This window comes from Somniosus microcephalus, chromosome 11 (genome assembly GCF_052327205.1).
Source record: "Somniosus microcephalus isolate GS21.2 chromosome 11, FLI_Smic_1.0, whole genome shotgun sequence".
NCBI classification, from domain to species: domain Eukaryota; kingdom Metazoa; phylum Chordata; class Chondrichthyes; order Squaliformes; family Somniosidae; genus Somniosus; species Somniosus microcephalus.
The window spans coordinates 95,777,629-95,794,916 of NC_140997.1; the positions used below are offsets into that span (position 1 = coordinate 95,777,629).

Here is a 17,288-nt window from a genome sequence, read left to right on the forward strand (position 1 = left end):
TTTGCCTGCCAATCTTTGATTCCAATTTACCCGGGCCAGATCCGTTCTCATCCCATTGAAATTTATTTGCTTTCCTCCAATTAAGTATTTTTACTCTAGATTGCTCCCTGTCCTTTTCCATAGCTAATCTAAATCTTATGTTACTATGATCGCTGTTCCCTAAATGTTCCCCTACTGACACTTGCTCCACTTATCCCACCTCATTCCCCAGAACTAGATCAAGCAATGCCTCCTCCCTCATTGGGCCGGAAACATACTGATCAAGAACGTTCTCCTGAACACACTTCAGAAATTCTTCCCCCCTCTGCCCTTTACACTATTACTATCCCAGTCCATATTAGGATAGTTGAAGTCCCCCATTATCACTACTCTATAGTTCTTGTATCTCTCTCAGTAATTTCTCTGCAAATTTGCTCCTCTATATCCTTTCCACAAGTTGGTGGTCTACAGAATACACCTACTAGTGTAATGGCACCTCTACTGTTGCTCAACTCTAACCAAATAGATTCTGTCCTTGACCCAGGACATCCTCTCCCTCTCCAGCACTGTAATATTCTCCTTAACCAATACCACCTCCTATCTTTCCTGAACATCTGATATCCAGGAATATTTAATACCCAATCCTGCCCTTTTTTGAGCCAGGTCTCAGTCATTGCTACGACATCATATTCCCATGTGTCTATTTGCGCCTGCAGCTCACCAACCTTATTTACTATGCTTCGTGCGTTCACATACATACACTGTAAACCCATCTTAGACCATCCTGTGTTCGCTCTTAGTCTGACCCCACCTAATACCTTACTATTTATTACTTTAGTGCCATCCGTCTCTCTCAATCCTTTGTGCCCTTTATTTCCCCTTTCTAATGCTACATCCTGGTGCCCATCCCCCTGCCAACTTAGTTTAAACCCTCTCCAACAACACTAGCAAACCTCCCGCGAGGATATTGGTCCCGGCTCTATTGAGGTGCAACCAGTCAGGCCTGTACAGGTCCCACATTCCCCCAGAACCGGCCCCAATGTTCCAGGAATCTGAAGCCCTCCCTCCTGTACCATCTCGCCAGCCAGGCATTCATCTGCGCTATCCTCCTCTATCTATACTCACTCGTGCGTGGCACAGGGAGTAATCCAGAGATTACTACCTTCGAGGTCCTATATTTTAATCTCTTTCCGAGCTCCCTAAAATCTGCCTGCAGGACCTCATCCCTCTTTCTACCTGTCATTGGTACCAATATGAACCATGACCTCTGACTGTTCACTCTCCCCCCCTCTGCAGCCGTTCAGTGACATCCTTGACCCTGGCACCAGGGAGGCAACATACCATCCTGGAGTCACGTCTGCGGCTGCAGAAACACCCGTTTGCTCCCCTATCGAATCCCCTACCACTATTGCTTTCTCTATCTCCCTGCACATATGGTTGTCCAGGAAACAGGAAGGGTCCTGAGTTCCCACATGCCACAAGATGTGTATTCCATGGGACTGAGGTGCCCTGCCATGCCTCTATTTAACAGACTATTAATTAACTTAACAGAAATAAACTTAAGACTAAAAGTCTTAAAAGTCGAGCCTACCTTTATCTCCAGTCACTCCTCTTGCTCTCAAAGTCTTTATTCAAATGATTTATAGTTATATTAATTAGTTTATCTAGTTGTTATTAATTTAATAAAGTAAGTTATAGTTTTCCTGCTCTTAGATTAAGCCACTGTCCTAGTTTAGAGAGGAAAAAAAATCACGTTAATACTCACCAACCAATCACCTACCTGCTTTCTCTGTGATGTCACTCCTCTTTTTTGCTGCTGTTTTAGAATTTGCTGGACTTCTACTGCCGCCTCCTTCCAGGTCCGCACTGCCTTGGCCTCACTCTCCTTATTCTCTGCCTCCTCCTATGCAGACTCCTTCCAGCTTCCCCTTAAATGCATCTATGTTATTCCACTCAGCCACTCCCTGTGGTAGCGAGTTTCACATTCTCACCACTCTCTGGGTAAGGAATTTTCTCCTGAATTCCTATTGGATTGATTAGTGACTATTTTATATTTATAGCCCCTAGTTTTGATCTCCCCCACAAGTGGAAACATCTTCATAATTTTGAAGACCTTCATCTGGTCACCCCTCAGCCTTCTCTTAGGCCCAGTCTGTTCAGTCTTTCCTGAAATACATCAATCTTTGTAAATCTTTTTTGCACCTTCTCCAGTGCCTCTATATCTGAAGATCAGGGAGTTTTTCTAGGCAATATGCCAGTGTCATTGCTGCATTAGAACAACTTGGCTGGAGATGAGCTAGGTCTGGTAGGCAGGTCTTCAGCACTGCAACCAGGATGTTGTCAGGGCTCACAGCCTTTTATATCCAGTGCAATCAGCCACTTCTTCAGACTTCAGACCAAGGAGCTCATCGTGGACTTCAGAAGCCACCGAGGGAACCACCGCCCCATCAGCATAGACGGGACACCAGTGGAAGTCGTCAGTTGCTTCCGATTCCTGGGACTGCAGATCTCCGATGACCTGGCCTGGAACCACAATACCGAGGCCATGCTGAAGGCGGCACACCAGCGCCTCTACCCTCTACGGTGCCTGAGGAAATGCGGCATAAGCACACAATGGCTTGAGAACTTTTACCGCGGCACCATAGAGAGCGTCCTAACAGGTGGTGTCAATGTGTGGTATGGTAACACCACTGCACAGGACAGGAAAGCCATCCAGAGGGTTGTGAGGACGGCAGAAAAGATCATCGGGTGTGCACTTCCGCCCATCGAGGAGATCTTCCAGACCAGGTGTCGGAACAAGGCCTGCTCTATCATCCAGGACCCCAATCACCCTGGGCACGAACTGTTCTCCCTCCTGCGGTCCGGCCGTCGGTGCTGCAGCATCTGAACCAGGACCAGCAGGTTCAAGAACAGTTTCTACCCACAGGCAGTGCGCCTACTGAACTGCTAACCGCACTGCCCCATATATCATAGTCACATTCTCCCCCCCACCCTGGAATTGTATATCACATGAACCATGAGCGCACAAGAACATTCTTGATCACTGGACTGTGTGCACATAGGACTCTTGTACCTCAACCTTAACTTATAAAACTTATATAACTTATAACTCATTTGTACATTGCACACTGTATTTTAACTTATACTTATTTATATATAAATATAGATCTTATACTACCATATACTTATCATATTACATTACTATTACTTCCAGTGGTAATAGAGGCTTTTTGCACTATTCATCATATCCTGCAACTTGGACTATCATTGCTATACTTATTTGCTTATTGTTTCTATATTTATACTTGTTTTTACTTTTGCTTTTTCTATTTATATTGTGGGAGTGAGGAGTAAGCATTCCATTGTACCAGTTACATATAGCAATAAAATGGATCTTGAATCTTGAAGCCCAAGACATTAAGCTGGGTGACCAACCCTAGTTCAATGGGGAGTGTAGAAAGGCTTGCCAAGAGGCACCAAGCATACCTTAGAATGAGGCACCAACGTCATAAGAATGTAAGAAATAGGAGCAGGAGTGATTTCTGTGATCTGTGATTTCTGTGAGTAGGCCATTCTGCCCCTCGAGCCTGCTCCGCCATTCAATAAGATCATGGCTGATCTTCTACCTCAACTCCACCTTCCCGCACTATCCCCATATCCCTTAATATCCAAAAATCTATCGATCAGTCTTTAATATACTCAATGACTGAGCATTCACAACTCTCTGTGGTAGAGAATTCCAAAGATTCATAACCTTTGAGTGAAGAAATTTCTTCTCATCTCAGTCATGAGGCTGGCTCAGTGGGTAACACTACCACAATCAGAAACTGTGGGTTCAAGTCCCACTCCAGTGACTTGAGCACAAAATCTAGGCCGACGCTCCAGTGCAGTACTGAGGGAGTGCTGCGCTGTCAGAGGTACCGTCTTTCGGATGAGATGTTAAACCGAGGCCCCAATTGCCTGCTCAGGTGGATACAATAGATCCCATTGCATGGCCTTGAAGAGCAGGGGAGTTCTCTCCGGTATCCTGGCCAATATTTGCCACTCAACTAACATCACTAAAAACAGATTATCTTGTCATTTATCACGTTGCTGTTTGTGGGAGCTTGCTGTGCACGAATTGGCTGCAGCATTTCCTACATTACAACAGTGACCACATTTCAAAAGTGCTTAAATTGGCTGTAAAATGCTTTGGGACGTCCTGAGGTCACGAAAGGTGCTATGTAAATGCAAGTATTTCTTTACAACACAAGACTACGTACAAGCTGCTTAAGTAAATAGAAGTCATCCTCGGCAGCCCCCACACCTTTCCATTTGGAGCACGTGTTAAATTAAATGTGTTTTTGTTTGGTAGTTAGAGAACACATGGCAGGTACAATTGAGGCTTTCAACTTTATTTTTTTTTTTAAATTTAAATAAAAAGATTCCTGAATATTTCCAGTGAAAAGGACCAGCTCCAAATCCTGCAGTGCAGTTGGAGAGGGAGGGGTGCAGGTGGGGGCATGAGTTTGAATTCCATAACCGCACAAGGTTACAGAACAAAACAACTGAATATATATATAAAAATTAAAAAAGCCCAACATTTCCTGTCCATGCGCATCGCACTCAAATTTGTGTCACACCTGAAAAATTATAAAGAAACAAAGGCAGTCATTTGACAGGGGCCGGAATGTCTGTAAACTGAGTGAATTTACCAAATCACACAAACACAAAATTGGCAGGTTTATGACCTTGAGCAATTAAAATCCGACCTCACCCAGTGTTTACTCAACAGCAGTTGGATTTTGTGGCCTTTACTAGGACATAACTTCACTTTAGTGAATACTACATTCGGCATTACATGGCCTGCCTTACACTGAGCAATGCCACGGGAGATCAGCTCGTTCCATAAACATACATAAAATGTGGAAATCTGTAATAGGTCAATTACCTTTCACAAAACGGCTTTGTATTGAATACCAGAGACTGTTAATTCAACAAATTAAATTCTGTTCCTGAATGGTGTATTCTGCCCATTTCCATCCTCTCCTGTTTCAATATCCTTTCCCAAGATCTCTCATACAATTCAAGCAAGTACTTTCTGCCTGAGGTGTCTATGTGGACCATGAACTCCTGGGTATAATCAGGATGACTTAAAACAGGATTGAACACAGCGCCTCATTCAGCCATCGGAAAATTTCCTCAGAGCTTTACGACCATGCTGAGAAGAGTTTCTGGGTGAGGTCCGTCAATGTTGGTGCTGCTTGACCACGACCTCTTATGAAGTTCTGTCATCCCAAGGAAAAAACAAAAGCTGGGAGTAACAGACAGGCCAGTGTGTGTTGGATCTACTGCTAATGGGGAGACGTTACACGCCCACTACAAGGTCAATAAGAAAAAAAATTAGCATCACAAATATATGGCCATTTTGGGAAAATATGATCCCATCAGCCAGTGAAAGGCCAGTTTCGAACCCACTCGGCCACCCCAGTTACCAGATGTATACTTTTGAAAAGTTACTTCAACCAGGTGATTTTTGCTGATTCGATAAAAGGAGTTAGTCCTTGAGCTACAGTACATGGTCCACTTTAACTGTGGAATAAAAACATACCAAAATACTTTAATATGCCAACTTCCCTTACATGTAATGGCGGGTGGTGGGTTTAAGATGAACCTACCTTTCAGTTTATGCAGTAAGTATAGGAAGATGTGCTTCAAGTAATATTGTACTGCTGGAACATACTTTGGTAACTCAGATTACAAATTTCATGAATAACCAGAGTTTATTGTATTCCAGACCCTTTCGCTATTATTCTAAGGATTTGCTGCAGGTTTCAGGAGTATCCCAGTATCAAAGAAATTAGATCTGATAAATTGGAGTTCCATAGCATTCCCAACAGATTCTGGTGCATTACGCTGGGATTTCATTAATGTGGATAAAATGGTTTCATAACACGAAAAGATGATTAAAAAAAATTAACAACGTTTTAAATATTTACCTGACACCTCAGCACAAACGATAGCCCTTGTAATTTTAGGCCGCAGCACATCAGCAATTCAATATTCCGTATGTCCTAAAATTGACAAGTTATAGATTGCGGTTTTACAGAAAGTTGGCAAAATTCTTGCAGTGAGACATGCGTGTTCATACTTACCCAAAATCATCAGTCTCACCACTAAAAATAAACCCCATGAAAATTTAAATAACAGAACTTTGATGCTACCTCCTCTAAAAAGAATGTTTAAATAGTAGATGGCTAAAACAGCGTGTGTTGTAAAAACCACCCCACCCCCCCAATTTTGGTTTTATCTACTTGCCAGGAAAATTACAGGCAAGACTATTTTGCATGTCAACTTGTGCAACAAGTGCAATAAAATTACTTTGTGTATATAATCACCAAAGCAAGTTTCAAACTCACAAAACCAGTTTCAGAAACACCGAGCACACCGAGTGCCAAGACTGCTAATATCATCAAGCAGATAAGGCTGTGTATAGGTCAATTTACCATGTAGCTATGGTCGTCTGAGCATTACGAATGAAGCCGCTGAGTTTTGTCATCTCGCACTGTTAGGTTGTCTGGCTTGTTTATGAAAATACTGTGAAGACACATAGTAACAATGATCTGATCTCTAAGTTGGAAGGCAAAATTCAAAACTCACCAACAAGATGAAAAAAGAAGTCGGACAAAGTTAAATATGTAAATTAATTCATTTGACTTTATTTTGAATATTAAATATCCACAGTGCATTTAAATTACAAACAATTTATCGAATTACACTATGCATGGAAATCAAAGTAAAAATATTACATATCAAAATGTACATATTTCATGGACAGTGACCTGATTTCTTTTTATTAACCGTGATATGTAATCAATAATTTCATAATATATTTTTATTAAATTACAAAAGGAAACCTTGTACCTATGACTTTGTTACATCATCTCCCATTTACAGACAGAATTAAACACTTATATACATCCAGTACCATCAAACATTAAGTTACACTTCTCAAATGTGCAAGATAAAGCAATGCATTGAACAAAATAATCTGGTATTTCCATCAATGATTTAAGTAGATTCAAAATAATGTAGAACACGCTACTGTTGACAAAAAAGTATACACAACTTTAGATTTTAAATGGGATGGGGGGGGGGGCGGAGCATCTTCAATATTTACAAATAATTTTCCAAGCATGAACCCCTACAGGAAGATATTTTTAAAGGAACATGCAGTTTTTGATCATTGAGGCACAGTCCCATGGCTCACGTTTACAGGATTAGTCGGACCATACGGTAGTACCATACTGCATCGTTTAATTGAAAACATCTTAGACTTGTGCAGTAACACAGCAAAACATTCTGCATGCTGGAACCTATATTTGCACTTTGCTTTAATATGTTAGCAACAATTTATACAGGTTATCTTCGGCACTGCATTCTGAAAACGTTCAGTACTGTTGGAGGTGGGAACTGAGTGAATATTTGTTTAAAAAACAAATCGCCCAACAGCTGTACTGTTCTGAACAACCCAACTGGAAGCGAGATTAAAATTCATGGTGCGTGGCACAGAATAAAGCTGCTGCACACATAGCAAGACAAGTAATTGCACAAGTGTTTTTTGCCAGCTGTTGTGCCGGACAAAGAGTTTGGCATATGTGGCTTGCTCGATAACCACATTGCCCTCCATCAATGGTAATGTGGTTAACAGGATCGCATTGTTCTTACGCGCATGTTACTTTTTGCCACTTCCTTAAACATCTCACCAGGAAAGTAACCGACTGACTAGCATTGGAAAAGGTACACAGCAACGGGTACAGACTGCCAACCACAAGAACACAAAAAAATACAAGTCTGCATTATTTTACTTCGCATAAAGAAGAGATAAGTGGGTCACTCACCTCAACTGTGTCTTCATAAGGCAACAGTCTAGATTGCCACGAAATTGCTGGGTCCCCCCTGGGGCCAATAGAATTGAATTGAAAACAGGTGATTTTGCATTACCTGTCCAAGGGCCAAATGTTTTTTTCCTAAATTATTTCTACCCTTGGTTGTGAAGAGCTTGGGTTCATAAATAGAAACATGTTTCACTGGAAAATATATATTCTGTACTTTTCACAAGAAACATGAAAATACTTTTTGCTTTGTACAGTTTTCTCTAGTAACAGCTCACAGCCGTCACAAACTGCTAGATAACAAGAAAGGATTTGTGTTCACGGTTACGATATTGCACAACTACCAATACTGGTAAAGTTACCAGTTTCAAAGTTAGAATTTGGCTAGTACCTCAATAATGTAATGGAGTATTCCATCGTAACAAATATGCGTGTACAAGAGAGGTATAGTAGTTTAATCCAAGTGAGAGGTGTGCTCCACTCTATCAAATATATATAGTCAATACGCTGTTTTCTAACATTCGACTGAACCAACAAAGTATTTCTGACTGACATATGACAGGATGCACCTCCATTCTTAACACAAAGCTGTTGTGCTCATCCCATCGCTTGATAAACAAACGTCCATCATTTTTACAAGATCACCATGGGGGGTGGGCAGACCCCACAGTACTGGAACTACATGCAAGTACAAAATCAACATGCTATATTTTGATGTTTAAAAAAAAAATTAAATATGTAAACAGTAATGTTGGAGTGAGTTACAAACTGTAAAACACAACCCAGGGATTACAGTAATCATTTATAGATAGCAAATATGACTTCCTTGGATAAACGCATGAGACAGGGATGATGTGCAGTGGAGCAAGAATGTTTTGGTCAGGGCACTGCAATTTTTAGAGTGTGTTTATACTGCAATTTTAGTATCACAACATGGTTTCTGCTTTGCAGAGGCACTAACTTGCAGTATAACTCGAGTCACAGCCAGTTCCTGGCCCCTGGATGCTTTTCAAACCTATCATTTTAAAGCTGGTTTAAATATTTAGACAGCGTGGGACACTCCCACGAGTAGCGGAGCCCTGCAAACGTGTGCAAGGAAGTTAGAGCTATCTCCTGAGCAGGGGAAGTGCACTCCCTAGGCAGTATAAACAGGATACTGCCTGACCAGAATTTATACTCCAGCAATTGTTCCCAGACTGGTAGGTGAAGAGTAACAGCAACAATAGAGAAGAGGTGCAACATTTTCACAATTTTCAAAGGTTCTTTTAAATATTGCTTTAAAATTTAATAAACATGGGGACATTCCACGTGTAAAATGTGACATTTTTCAAATCCATTACTGCTTCACTGTCCAGAACATCTACATACCTTCAGGCACTGAACTGGAGTGCTCAGGGATTAGCTCTGAATGGTACTGAAGTCCAGTCATTAATCTATATAGATCTGACATCTTAAGGGGTCATCCATTCTCTCTTTACCCTCTGACCTGATCAAACTCAGAAGGAAAATCCTACAGATTTCAACATCCAAAATTCAGTGGTGGGATCGGGAGAACTTGTGCTAATTTTACCAGTAATTAACAGACTAAACTCCAATTCCCGTTTCCCTTGTCATCAGCATTTTTTTAAATTTAAAAAAGCCAATTACTGATTTTGTCTTACATTGTTCGCTACTGGTTAGTGGCGGTTTTGCTCAAATACATTATTCAATACATTCTCATAAGCCTGAGTGATCAAAAGACCCAGCACTTGCAATTAATTTGATTTCAGAGAGTCAGGGCCTAGATATCAACCCATCAGATAAAACTGATGCCCTGGTCATATCCACATTGCTCAATTTAGATAGAAGCAGCCTTCCAGCCAAATAGCCGATATACTTCGGACAAAACACATGCATTTGTTGTTATCCATTATCATCCACATATACTATGAGTGAACTCGCCATTCCAAACAGTCTCATGGAGAAGTCTGTATCTTCACGGAGGTTTCTGGGATGAATCTAATTTATCTAACCTGCTTCCTGGAAAACCATTTTCACAAGGCAATTTTCAGTCCTGCATCAGTCTTTGATGCTTTTGCAACTGAAGAGGAGTCTTATTGATATGATTTTGTATGTCCTTTTTCCTGATACTGCAAAATATCTTGATGGCATGTCAAGCACCCCTGGCTTGCATCAATTAGGCGGAGCCCTCTGTAAAAGTCTGGACTTTGGTGCCTGCCCTTGGCTTAATTTCTTGTTATACAGGTCCTTCTAGCATTGCCCAGAAAGGTCACAGAAACGGAGTTCTGCAGATCGAAGGCAGGGCGGCCATCTATGTGATTGTTAAAATTTCCACAGCAAAAGCTGGCATTTTCCAATTCTCTGGCAAAACCCGAGCCATAAAAAGCAGTGGGAGGCCAGGACTGCAAGCAGATTTCTCAACAGCTAGGCTTACTTGAGCTTAAAACCCACACAGCTCAATGTCCTGAAGATTCCTACCTCCCCCGCTCTAAAGTGGTACAATACAAGGTGCAACAGGCTTCAGTGTTCTTCCTACACCCCCACCCCACCCCACCCTCCAACAGCAAGCTGTCATTCCATCAATACAGGGCACCAGACATCCTGAAGTTGACAGTTCCAGTTCAAAAAAGTGCTTTCTTTTCTGTGGTGGTATTCCCCAGGACTAGGTAGATTTGTTACATTCCCAAGATCAGGAGCGAGGATGGAGATGTTGGAAAAAGAAAACACTCTGAATGGATCTGTACTGCGTTGTGCTGAGATGTATAAGGTTGCAGATTTGACCCGTGGCATCTCATGGGTTTGCTGATTTCAGCAGTAGTTGTCACACGGCTACCATCAGCAATCATGGCCCGGGATAAAGACTATCAAGCAAAGGCTCCTAATCACTAGCTAGTAACCCCCAGCTGGAAGCGTGCGCATGTTGATATTGGGGAACGGGTGGGATCAGGATCAGGCTTGGCTGTGATGGATCCCATGATGAACAACTTCCAACGCTTAAAATCTAGGCTTACACATGGCCAACCTGGGTGAGGTACTAACCACAGGATACTACCTGGCACTTGACGCTTTTAGGATAAGAAAAATAAGGAAATAAAATTGGAGGAAAAATAGAAAATATATTTTATACATTCACAGTTCAAATACGGTTTTTCATTCTGAGCACAGACTTTTCCTTGTGACCATCAAAGTTGCTTATCAGTCAACAGGAAACACGCTTCAACAATCAACAGGAAACTTAGCTGATTTTCCCTCGGTTTTAATCTCTAAATCTCTGCGGCCAAAAATAAATCTACTATAGCAGCTCTGTCAGATGTTGTCTGTAGAGGGGCGCAGAATTAATTACAATTTCTGTTTAAGTTAAAGCTGGGATTCGTACCACTGAATAGGCATCGAATGCTCCATTTGGGCAGTCAGACCTTTTCCACTCTTCTCCAGTATTCACTCTTGGAAAGTCACCACTGTACCTGAAGCACTGTCGATTTACCCTCTCCACTACGCTACCTCGTGCCATACTTGTGCAACTATTTTGCTATCTGCACGACATGTTTAGTATAACATTTAGTCACTAAAAGTTACACTACTTATGACACCATTACTCAGTCACCATAGCTTTTGTAATATACAAACCCCAACATCACAGAATTGGTGGGCTGTGGATAAGGGCGTAGACACTTGGAGCAGTAACATCTGCCGAGAGCCACAGGCAAGAGGAAGATGGACCACAGCTGGCCTCTGGGCTGCAATATATGGCTACAAGGGTACCAGTGACTTACAAAAAAAAAACTATGAAAACACACCACTCACATGGGCCTCAAAATAAATAGGATCACTAAGAATTTTAGAACTGAAGCACATGAACTATGTACTGTAAATATCAGTTGCTACGTTGTAAAGTTATATCTCTAAAATTATTTGCGTTTCTTGAATTTTTGAAGGCTTGCATACAGAACGGTTAGTACACACTGGTCACAGCTGTGGGGGGGGTTGTTTCAAAACCAATTATGTCATTTGTAGTGTTCAAAATATAAAAAGGATTCAGTTGTGTGACACTGATTTCATACAGCTGTTGGCAGGCTGGCTGCAACCTTTGCAAACTCCATTATTGCTGTACATATACACTGCGGCCCAGTCTTAAAAGAACAGGAACAATTATCAAAAGGCATATGGAATATTCATGCAGCTAAAAGTATGCATCTGAAAATGACAATCATAAAACAATGTTTCAGGCATCCCATCTATATTCCTACTGGAAACTAAGACTGCCACATTGGACAGTAATATCTGCATATGGAGGTGATCGAGAGCTCAGCTACAAAACCAGAGTACTAGAAAATCACTGGACACATTTTACATAAAGAGCATAATGCAGATTCTGGAACAAAACATCCTTTTAACCTCCAATGCACCTTTCAGGAGACATAGCATGAAATCTAGCTTATCGTTTACCCTCTCTCTCTCCCCTACCCCTGAAAAAAGCAAGCATTTACTGGCTAACTATAACACTTCATACAGAAAATTGCAGATAAAATGTATCATTTTTTTCAAGTCTTCATTACAGTATTTTAAAGGGAACAAAAACCTTAGTGAACAATGAACAATCCTATGTTCTGCCAAACTGAAGTTATACATAAAGCTGTAAGGAATTCGATAGGAGATTGCCAAGTGTTGTGTCCATAGGCAACTCAAGGTTTTTGCCCAGACTTCTTTTAAGCCCACCTTGATCCGACACGGACTGCTGTCCGACAACGACAAAATATCTTTAATATACCATACACAAAAATTCAAACATTTTATACCTTTTTGTGAACTGACTCATTACATTTTCTTGGAAGAGGATTTGGTGATTCATCCATCTTATTTTAAATCTGAACTGGCTTGATCTGTCAAATTGCCCGATTATTAAAAAAAAGGAAAATCAATGCACCCTTCCTTCCCTGTTGTGTTTCAATCCTTTTCTCCATCTTCACTGCTTCCTAGGAACAAAGGGTAAAAACAAACAGAGATTACAGAAGCATTAAACTTCACTGACAGACCAGTGAAGTGTTAATTATTCTCATTTTTGTTGGTTTTATATGCAGAGTTAGAGTTGGGGTGGGGGAAGGAGGAGGAGGAGGAGGAGGAAGTAAACTCTTTTTTTTAAAAAGGGTTGCTCATTGTCATTAACCCTCATCCCAGGAGAATACACTGTGCCACAGCCTTTTAAATCACTGCTTCGCTGCACCAAACCACTGCTTCAGATTATCTCATCTTGACTATCATTAATCTCCACACATCTTGCATTATTGGTCGAGACCCTTCACCAAGGCTTCTGAACAAAAGAAATTGTGAGAGCACGTTTCACCAGTCTTGGGCACTACCCACATACGTCTGTGAAAATATGCACAGGCTGCATCAAGATTGCGTGGGGGAGGGAAGGAAAGAGGAACTTATATGGAATATTGTATGGAACATAAAATGTTACAGCATTGATGGGGAAAGCGAGGGGTGCAAGTAGGCAATGATGCAGGGTGGGAGAGTGTGGTCTTGGTGACAGACCGATTGTGGGCGGGGGGACCAAATGAGAGATAAAAAAATCTCGGTAGAGTCTAACGGAACTCGAGAGTTTGCACATCACTAGATTCAGCCTGAGCAGCAGCTGGGAAGATTAACAAGAGTCAGATCCGCAGGCAAGTAAGTGGTTGCCAGAGACAAAAAATGATGGCTTTGAACTTGCTGACATCTCGCTGAAGAAGTTTTGACTCATCCCAGGATTTGATGTCAGATGAAAAAGCTTTTTCTTTTGAATTTGATGTTACTGGTAGAATTGGGTGTCACAAGTACGTGTGGAACTTGACCCTCTTTCTGCTTTACTTTTTTTTTTAAATGGGTAAATAATCCTGGCTTACTTTTGACATTAAAAACAAAATAAGGAGATAGAAAGGAAATGCTGATCCCCTAGATCATGTCTATTTGGTGGCTATTTTCCTAGTGCAGATACTGCACAGCTGGTGCACTCACACCCATGCATGTGTTCTATTCACACTGTTGTTCCAATGATAGCCTTGATAAGCAAAAGAACTTGGCATTAGCTGTACAGCTACAAATTTGGCCCACTGATTGCCCAATGTATACACCCCTGTGTAAGCCTCAATAGACAAGCGACTGTGAACCTGCTCTGAAAGGCACTGCTGAATCATAAAGCACAGGAGGCCATTTGACCCATCGTGCCTGTGCCAGCTCTTTGAAAGAGCTCTCCAATTAGTCCCACTCCCCTGCTCTTTCCCCACAGCCCTACCAATATTTCCTTTTCAAGTATTCAATTCTCTACTGAAAGTTACTATTGAGTCTGCTTCCACTACCCTTTCAGGCAGCACATTCCAGATCATCATAACTCGGGTAAAAAAAAACTCATCTCCCCATTAGTTTTTTTTTGCCAATTACCTTAAATTTGTCTCCTCTGGTTACCGACTCTCCTGCCAGCAGAAACAATTTCTCCCTATCTACTCCATCAAAACACCTCAAAATTTTGGCCACCACTATTAAATCTCCCCTTTACCTTCTCTGCTCTAAAGAGAACAATCCCAGTTTCTCTAATCTCTCCAATATACTGAAGATGTGCTAAGAACATAAGAAATAGGAGCAGGAGTAGGCCATTCGGCCCTTCGAGCCTACTCCTCCATTCAATGAGATCATGGCTGATCTTCAGCCTCAACTTCATTCACCGGCCCTATTGCCATATCCCTTGATGCCTTTATTAGTCAGAAATCTATCGACTTCTGTTTTGAATATACCCAATGACTGAGCCTCCACAGCCCTCTGGGGTAGAGAATTCCAAAGATTCACCACCCTCTGTGTGAAGAAAGTTCTTCTCATCTCAGTCCTGAATGGCCTACCTTTTATCCTGAGGCTGTGGCCCCTGGTTCTAGACTCCCCAGCCAAGGGAAACATTCTCCCAGCATCCACCCTATCAAGCCCTGTAATAATTTTGTATGCTTCAATGAGATTCCCTCTCATTCTTCTGAATTCAGGAGAATACAGGCCTAGTTCACTCAATTTCTTCTCATAAGACAGTCCCGCCTTCCCAGGAATCAATCTCGTGAACCTTCGTTGCACTCCCTCTATGGAGACCAAAATTGTACACAGTACTGCAGGTGTGGTCTCACCAAGGCCCTATATAATTGGAGTAAGACTTCTTTACTCCTGTACTCAAATCCTCTTGTGATGAAGGCCAGCATACCATTTGCCTTCCTAATGGCTTGCTGCACCAGCACATTCACTTTCAGTGACTCATGTACCCAGGTCCCTTTGAGCATCTGCATTCCCCAATCTTACACCATTTAGGAAATACTCTGCCTTTCTGTTTTTTCTACCAAAGTGGATAACTTCACATTTATCCACATTATATTCCATCTGCCATGTTCTCGCCCACTCACTGAGCCTGTCCAGATCCCCTTGAATCCTCTTCACATCCTCTTCACAACTGACACTGCTACCTAGCTTTGTATCATCTGCAAATTTGGAACTGTTACATTTAGTCCCCTCATCCAAATCATTGATATAGATTGTGAATAGCTGGGACCCAAGCACCGATCCTTGCGGTACCCCACTAGTCACAGCCTGCCATCCTGAAAAAGATGACACAGAAAAAGACCCATTTATCCCTACTCTTTGTTTTCTGTCTGTTAACCAATTGTCAATCCATGCCAGTATTACCCCCAATTCCATGTGCCCTAATTTTGTTCATCAACCTCTTGCATGGGACCTTATCGAAGGCCTTCTGAAAATCCAAATACACCACATCTACCGGTTCCCCTTTGTCTACTCCACTAGTTACATCCTCAAAGAACTCCAGTGGGTTTGTTGAACAGGATTTTCCTTTCATAAATCTATGTTGACTCTGCCCAATCTTACTATTAGTTTCTAAGTGCCCAGTTATTGCATAATTTATAATAGATTCCAGCATTTTCCCAACTACTGATGTGAGGCTAACAGGTCTGTAGTTCCCCATTTTCTCTCTCCCTCCTTTCTTAAATAGCGGGGTTACATTTGCTATCCTCCAATCTGCAGGAACCATTCCAGAATCTATAGAATTTTGGAAGACGACAACTAATGTGTCCGCTATCCCAATGGCCACCTCTTTTAAAACCCTAGGATGTAGGTCATCCGGTCCTTGGGATTTATCGACTTTTAGTCCCATTAATTTTGCTAGTAGTGTTTTTTTACTACTAATAATTTCTTTAAGTTCCTCATTCTCGCCACACCCTTGGTTCCCTCATATTTCTGGGAGGTTTTTTTGTGTCTGCTTCCGTGAAGACAGAAACAAAGTATTTATTTAATTTCTCAGCCATTTCCTCATTCCCCTTATAAATTCTCCTGTCTCTGACTGTAAAGGACCTACATTTACCTTTGCCAGTCTTTTCTTTTTCACATACTTATAGAAGCTTTTACAATCTGTTTTTCTATGGGGATAGGTTCATTGTGAATTTCTGAAATACAGTGTAATATCTTACTACACAAAAAGAGATGGGAAGCAAACTAGAACGGTTCCCACAGATTGGAAGGTAGCAAATGTAAGTCCACTATTTAAGAAAGGAGGGAAAGAGAAAACAGGGAACTACAGACCAGTTAGCCTGACATCAGTAGTAGGGAAAATGCTAGAATCTATTATTAAGGACGTGGTAACAGGGCACTTAGAAAGTAATAAGATTGGGCAGAGTCAACACAGATTTATGAAAGGGAAATCATGTTTGACAATTGTAACTAGCAGAATAGATAAGGGGGAACCAGTGGACGTGGTGTATTTGGATTTTCAGAAGACATTCGATAAGGTGCCACACAAGAGGTTATTAAACAAAATTAGGGCTCATGGGATTGGAGATAATATACTAGCATGGATTGAGGATTGGTTAACGGACAGAAAACAGAGAGTAGGAATAAACGGGTCATTTTCGGATTGGCAGGCTGTAACTAGTGGGGCACCACAAGGATTAGTGCTTGTGCCTCCGCTATTCACAATCTATATCAATTAATTGGATGAGGGGACTAAATGTAATATATCCAAGTTTGCTGATGATACAAAGCTGGGTGGGAATGTAAGTTGTGAGGAGGATGCAAGGAGGCTTCATGGGGATATAGACAGGCTAAGTGAGTAGGCAAGAACATGGCAAATGGAATATAATGTGAAGAAATGTGAAGTTATCCACTTTGGTAGGAAAAATAGAAAAGCAGAGTATTTTTTAAATGGTGAGAGATTGGGAAACGTTGGTGTTCAGCGGGACCTGGGTGTCCTTGTACACGAATCACTGAAAGTTAACATGCAGGTACAGCAAGCAATTAGGAAAGCAAATGGCATGTTGGCCTTTATTACAAGAGGATTTGAGTATAAGAGTAAAGACGTCTTACTGCAATTATATAGGGCCCTGGTGAGACCACACCTGGAGTATTGTGTATAGTTTT

General features: G+C 41.5%; 1 protein-coding gene across 1 annotated transcript in view; it reads right to left on the reverse strand.

Annotated features, from left to right (window-relative positions):
* Positions 1-6,653: 6,653 nt before the first annotated feature.
* Positions 6,654-17,288, reverse strand: part of lmtk2 (lemur tyrosine kinase 2) — a gene marked incomplete at its 5' end in the record, with an annotated part of 96,557 nt that continues 85,922 nt past the window's right edge. The window contains one exon of the mRNA XM_085999959.1: positions 6,654-12,826. Within this exon, the coding sequence (XP_085856085.1) occupies positions 12,798-12,826 (29 nt within the window). The remainder of the gene's footprint in view (positions 12,827-17,288) is intronic.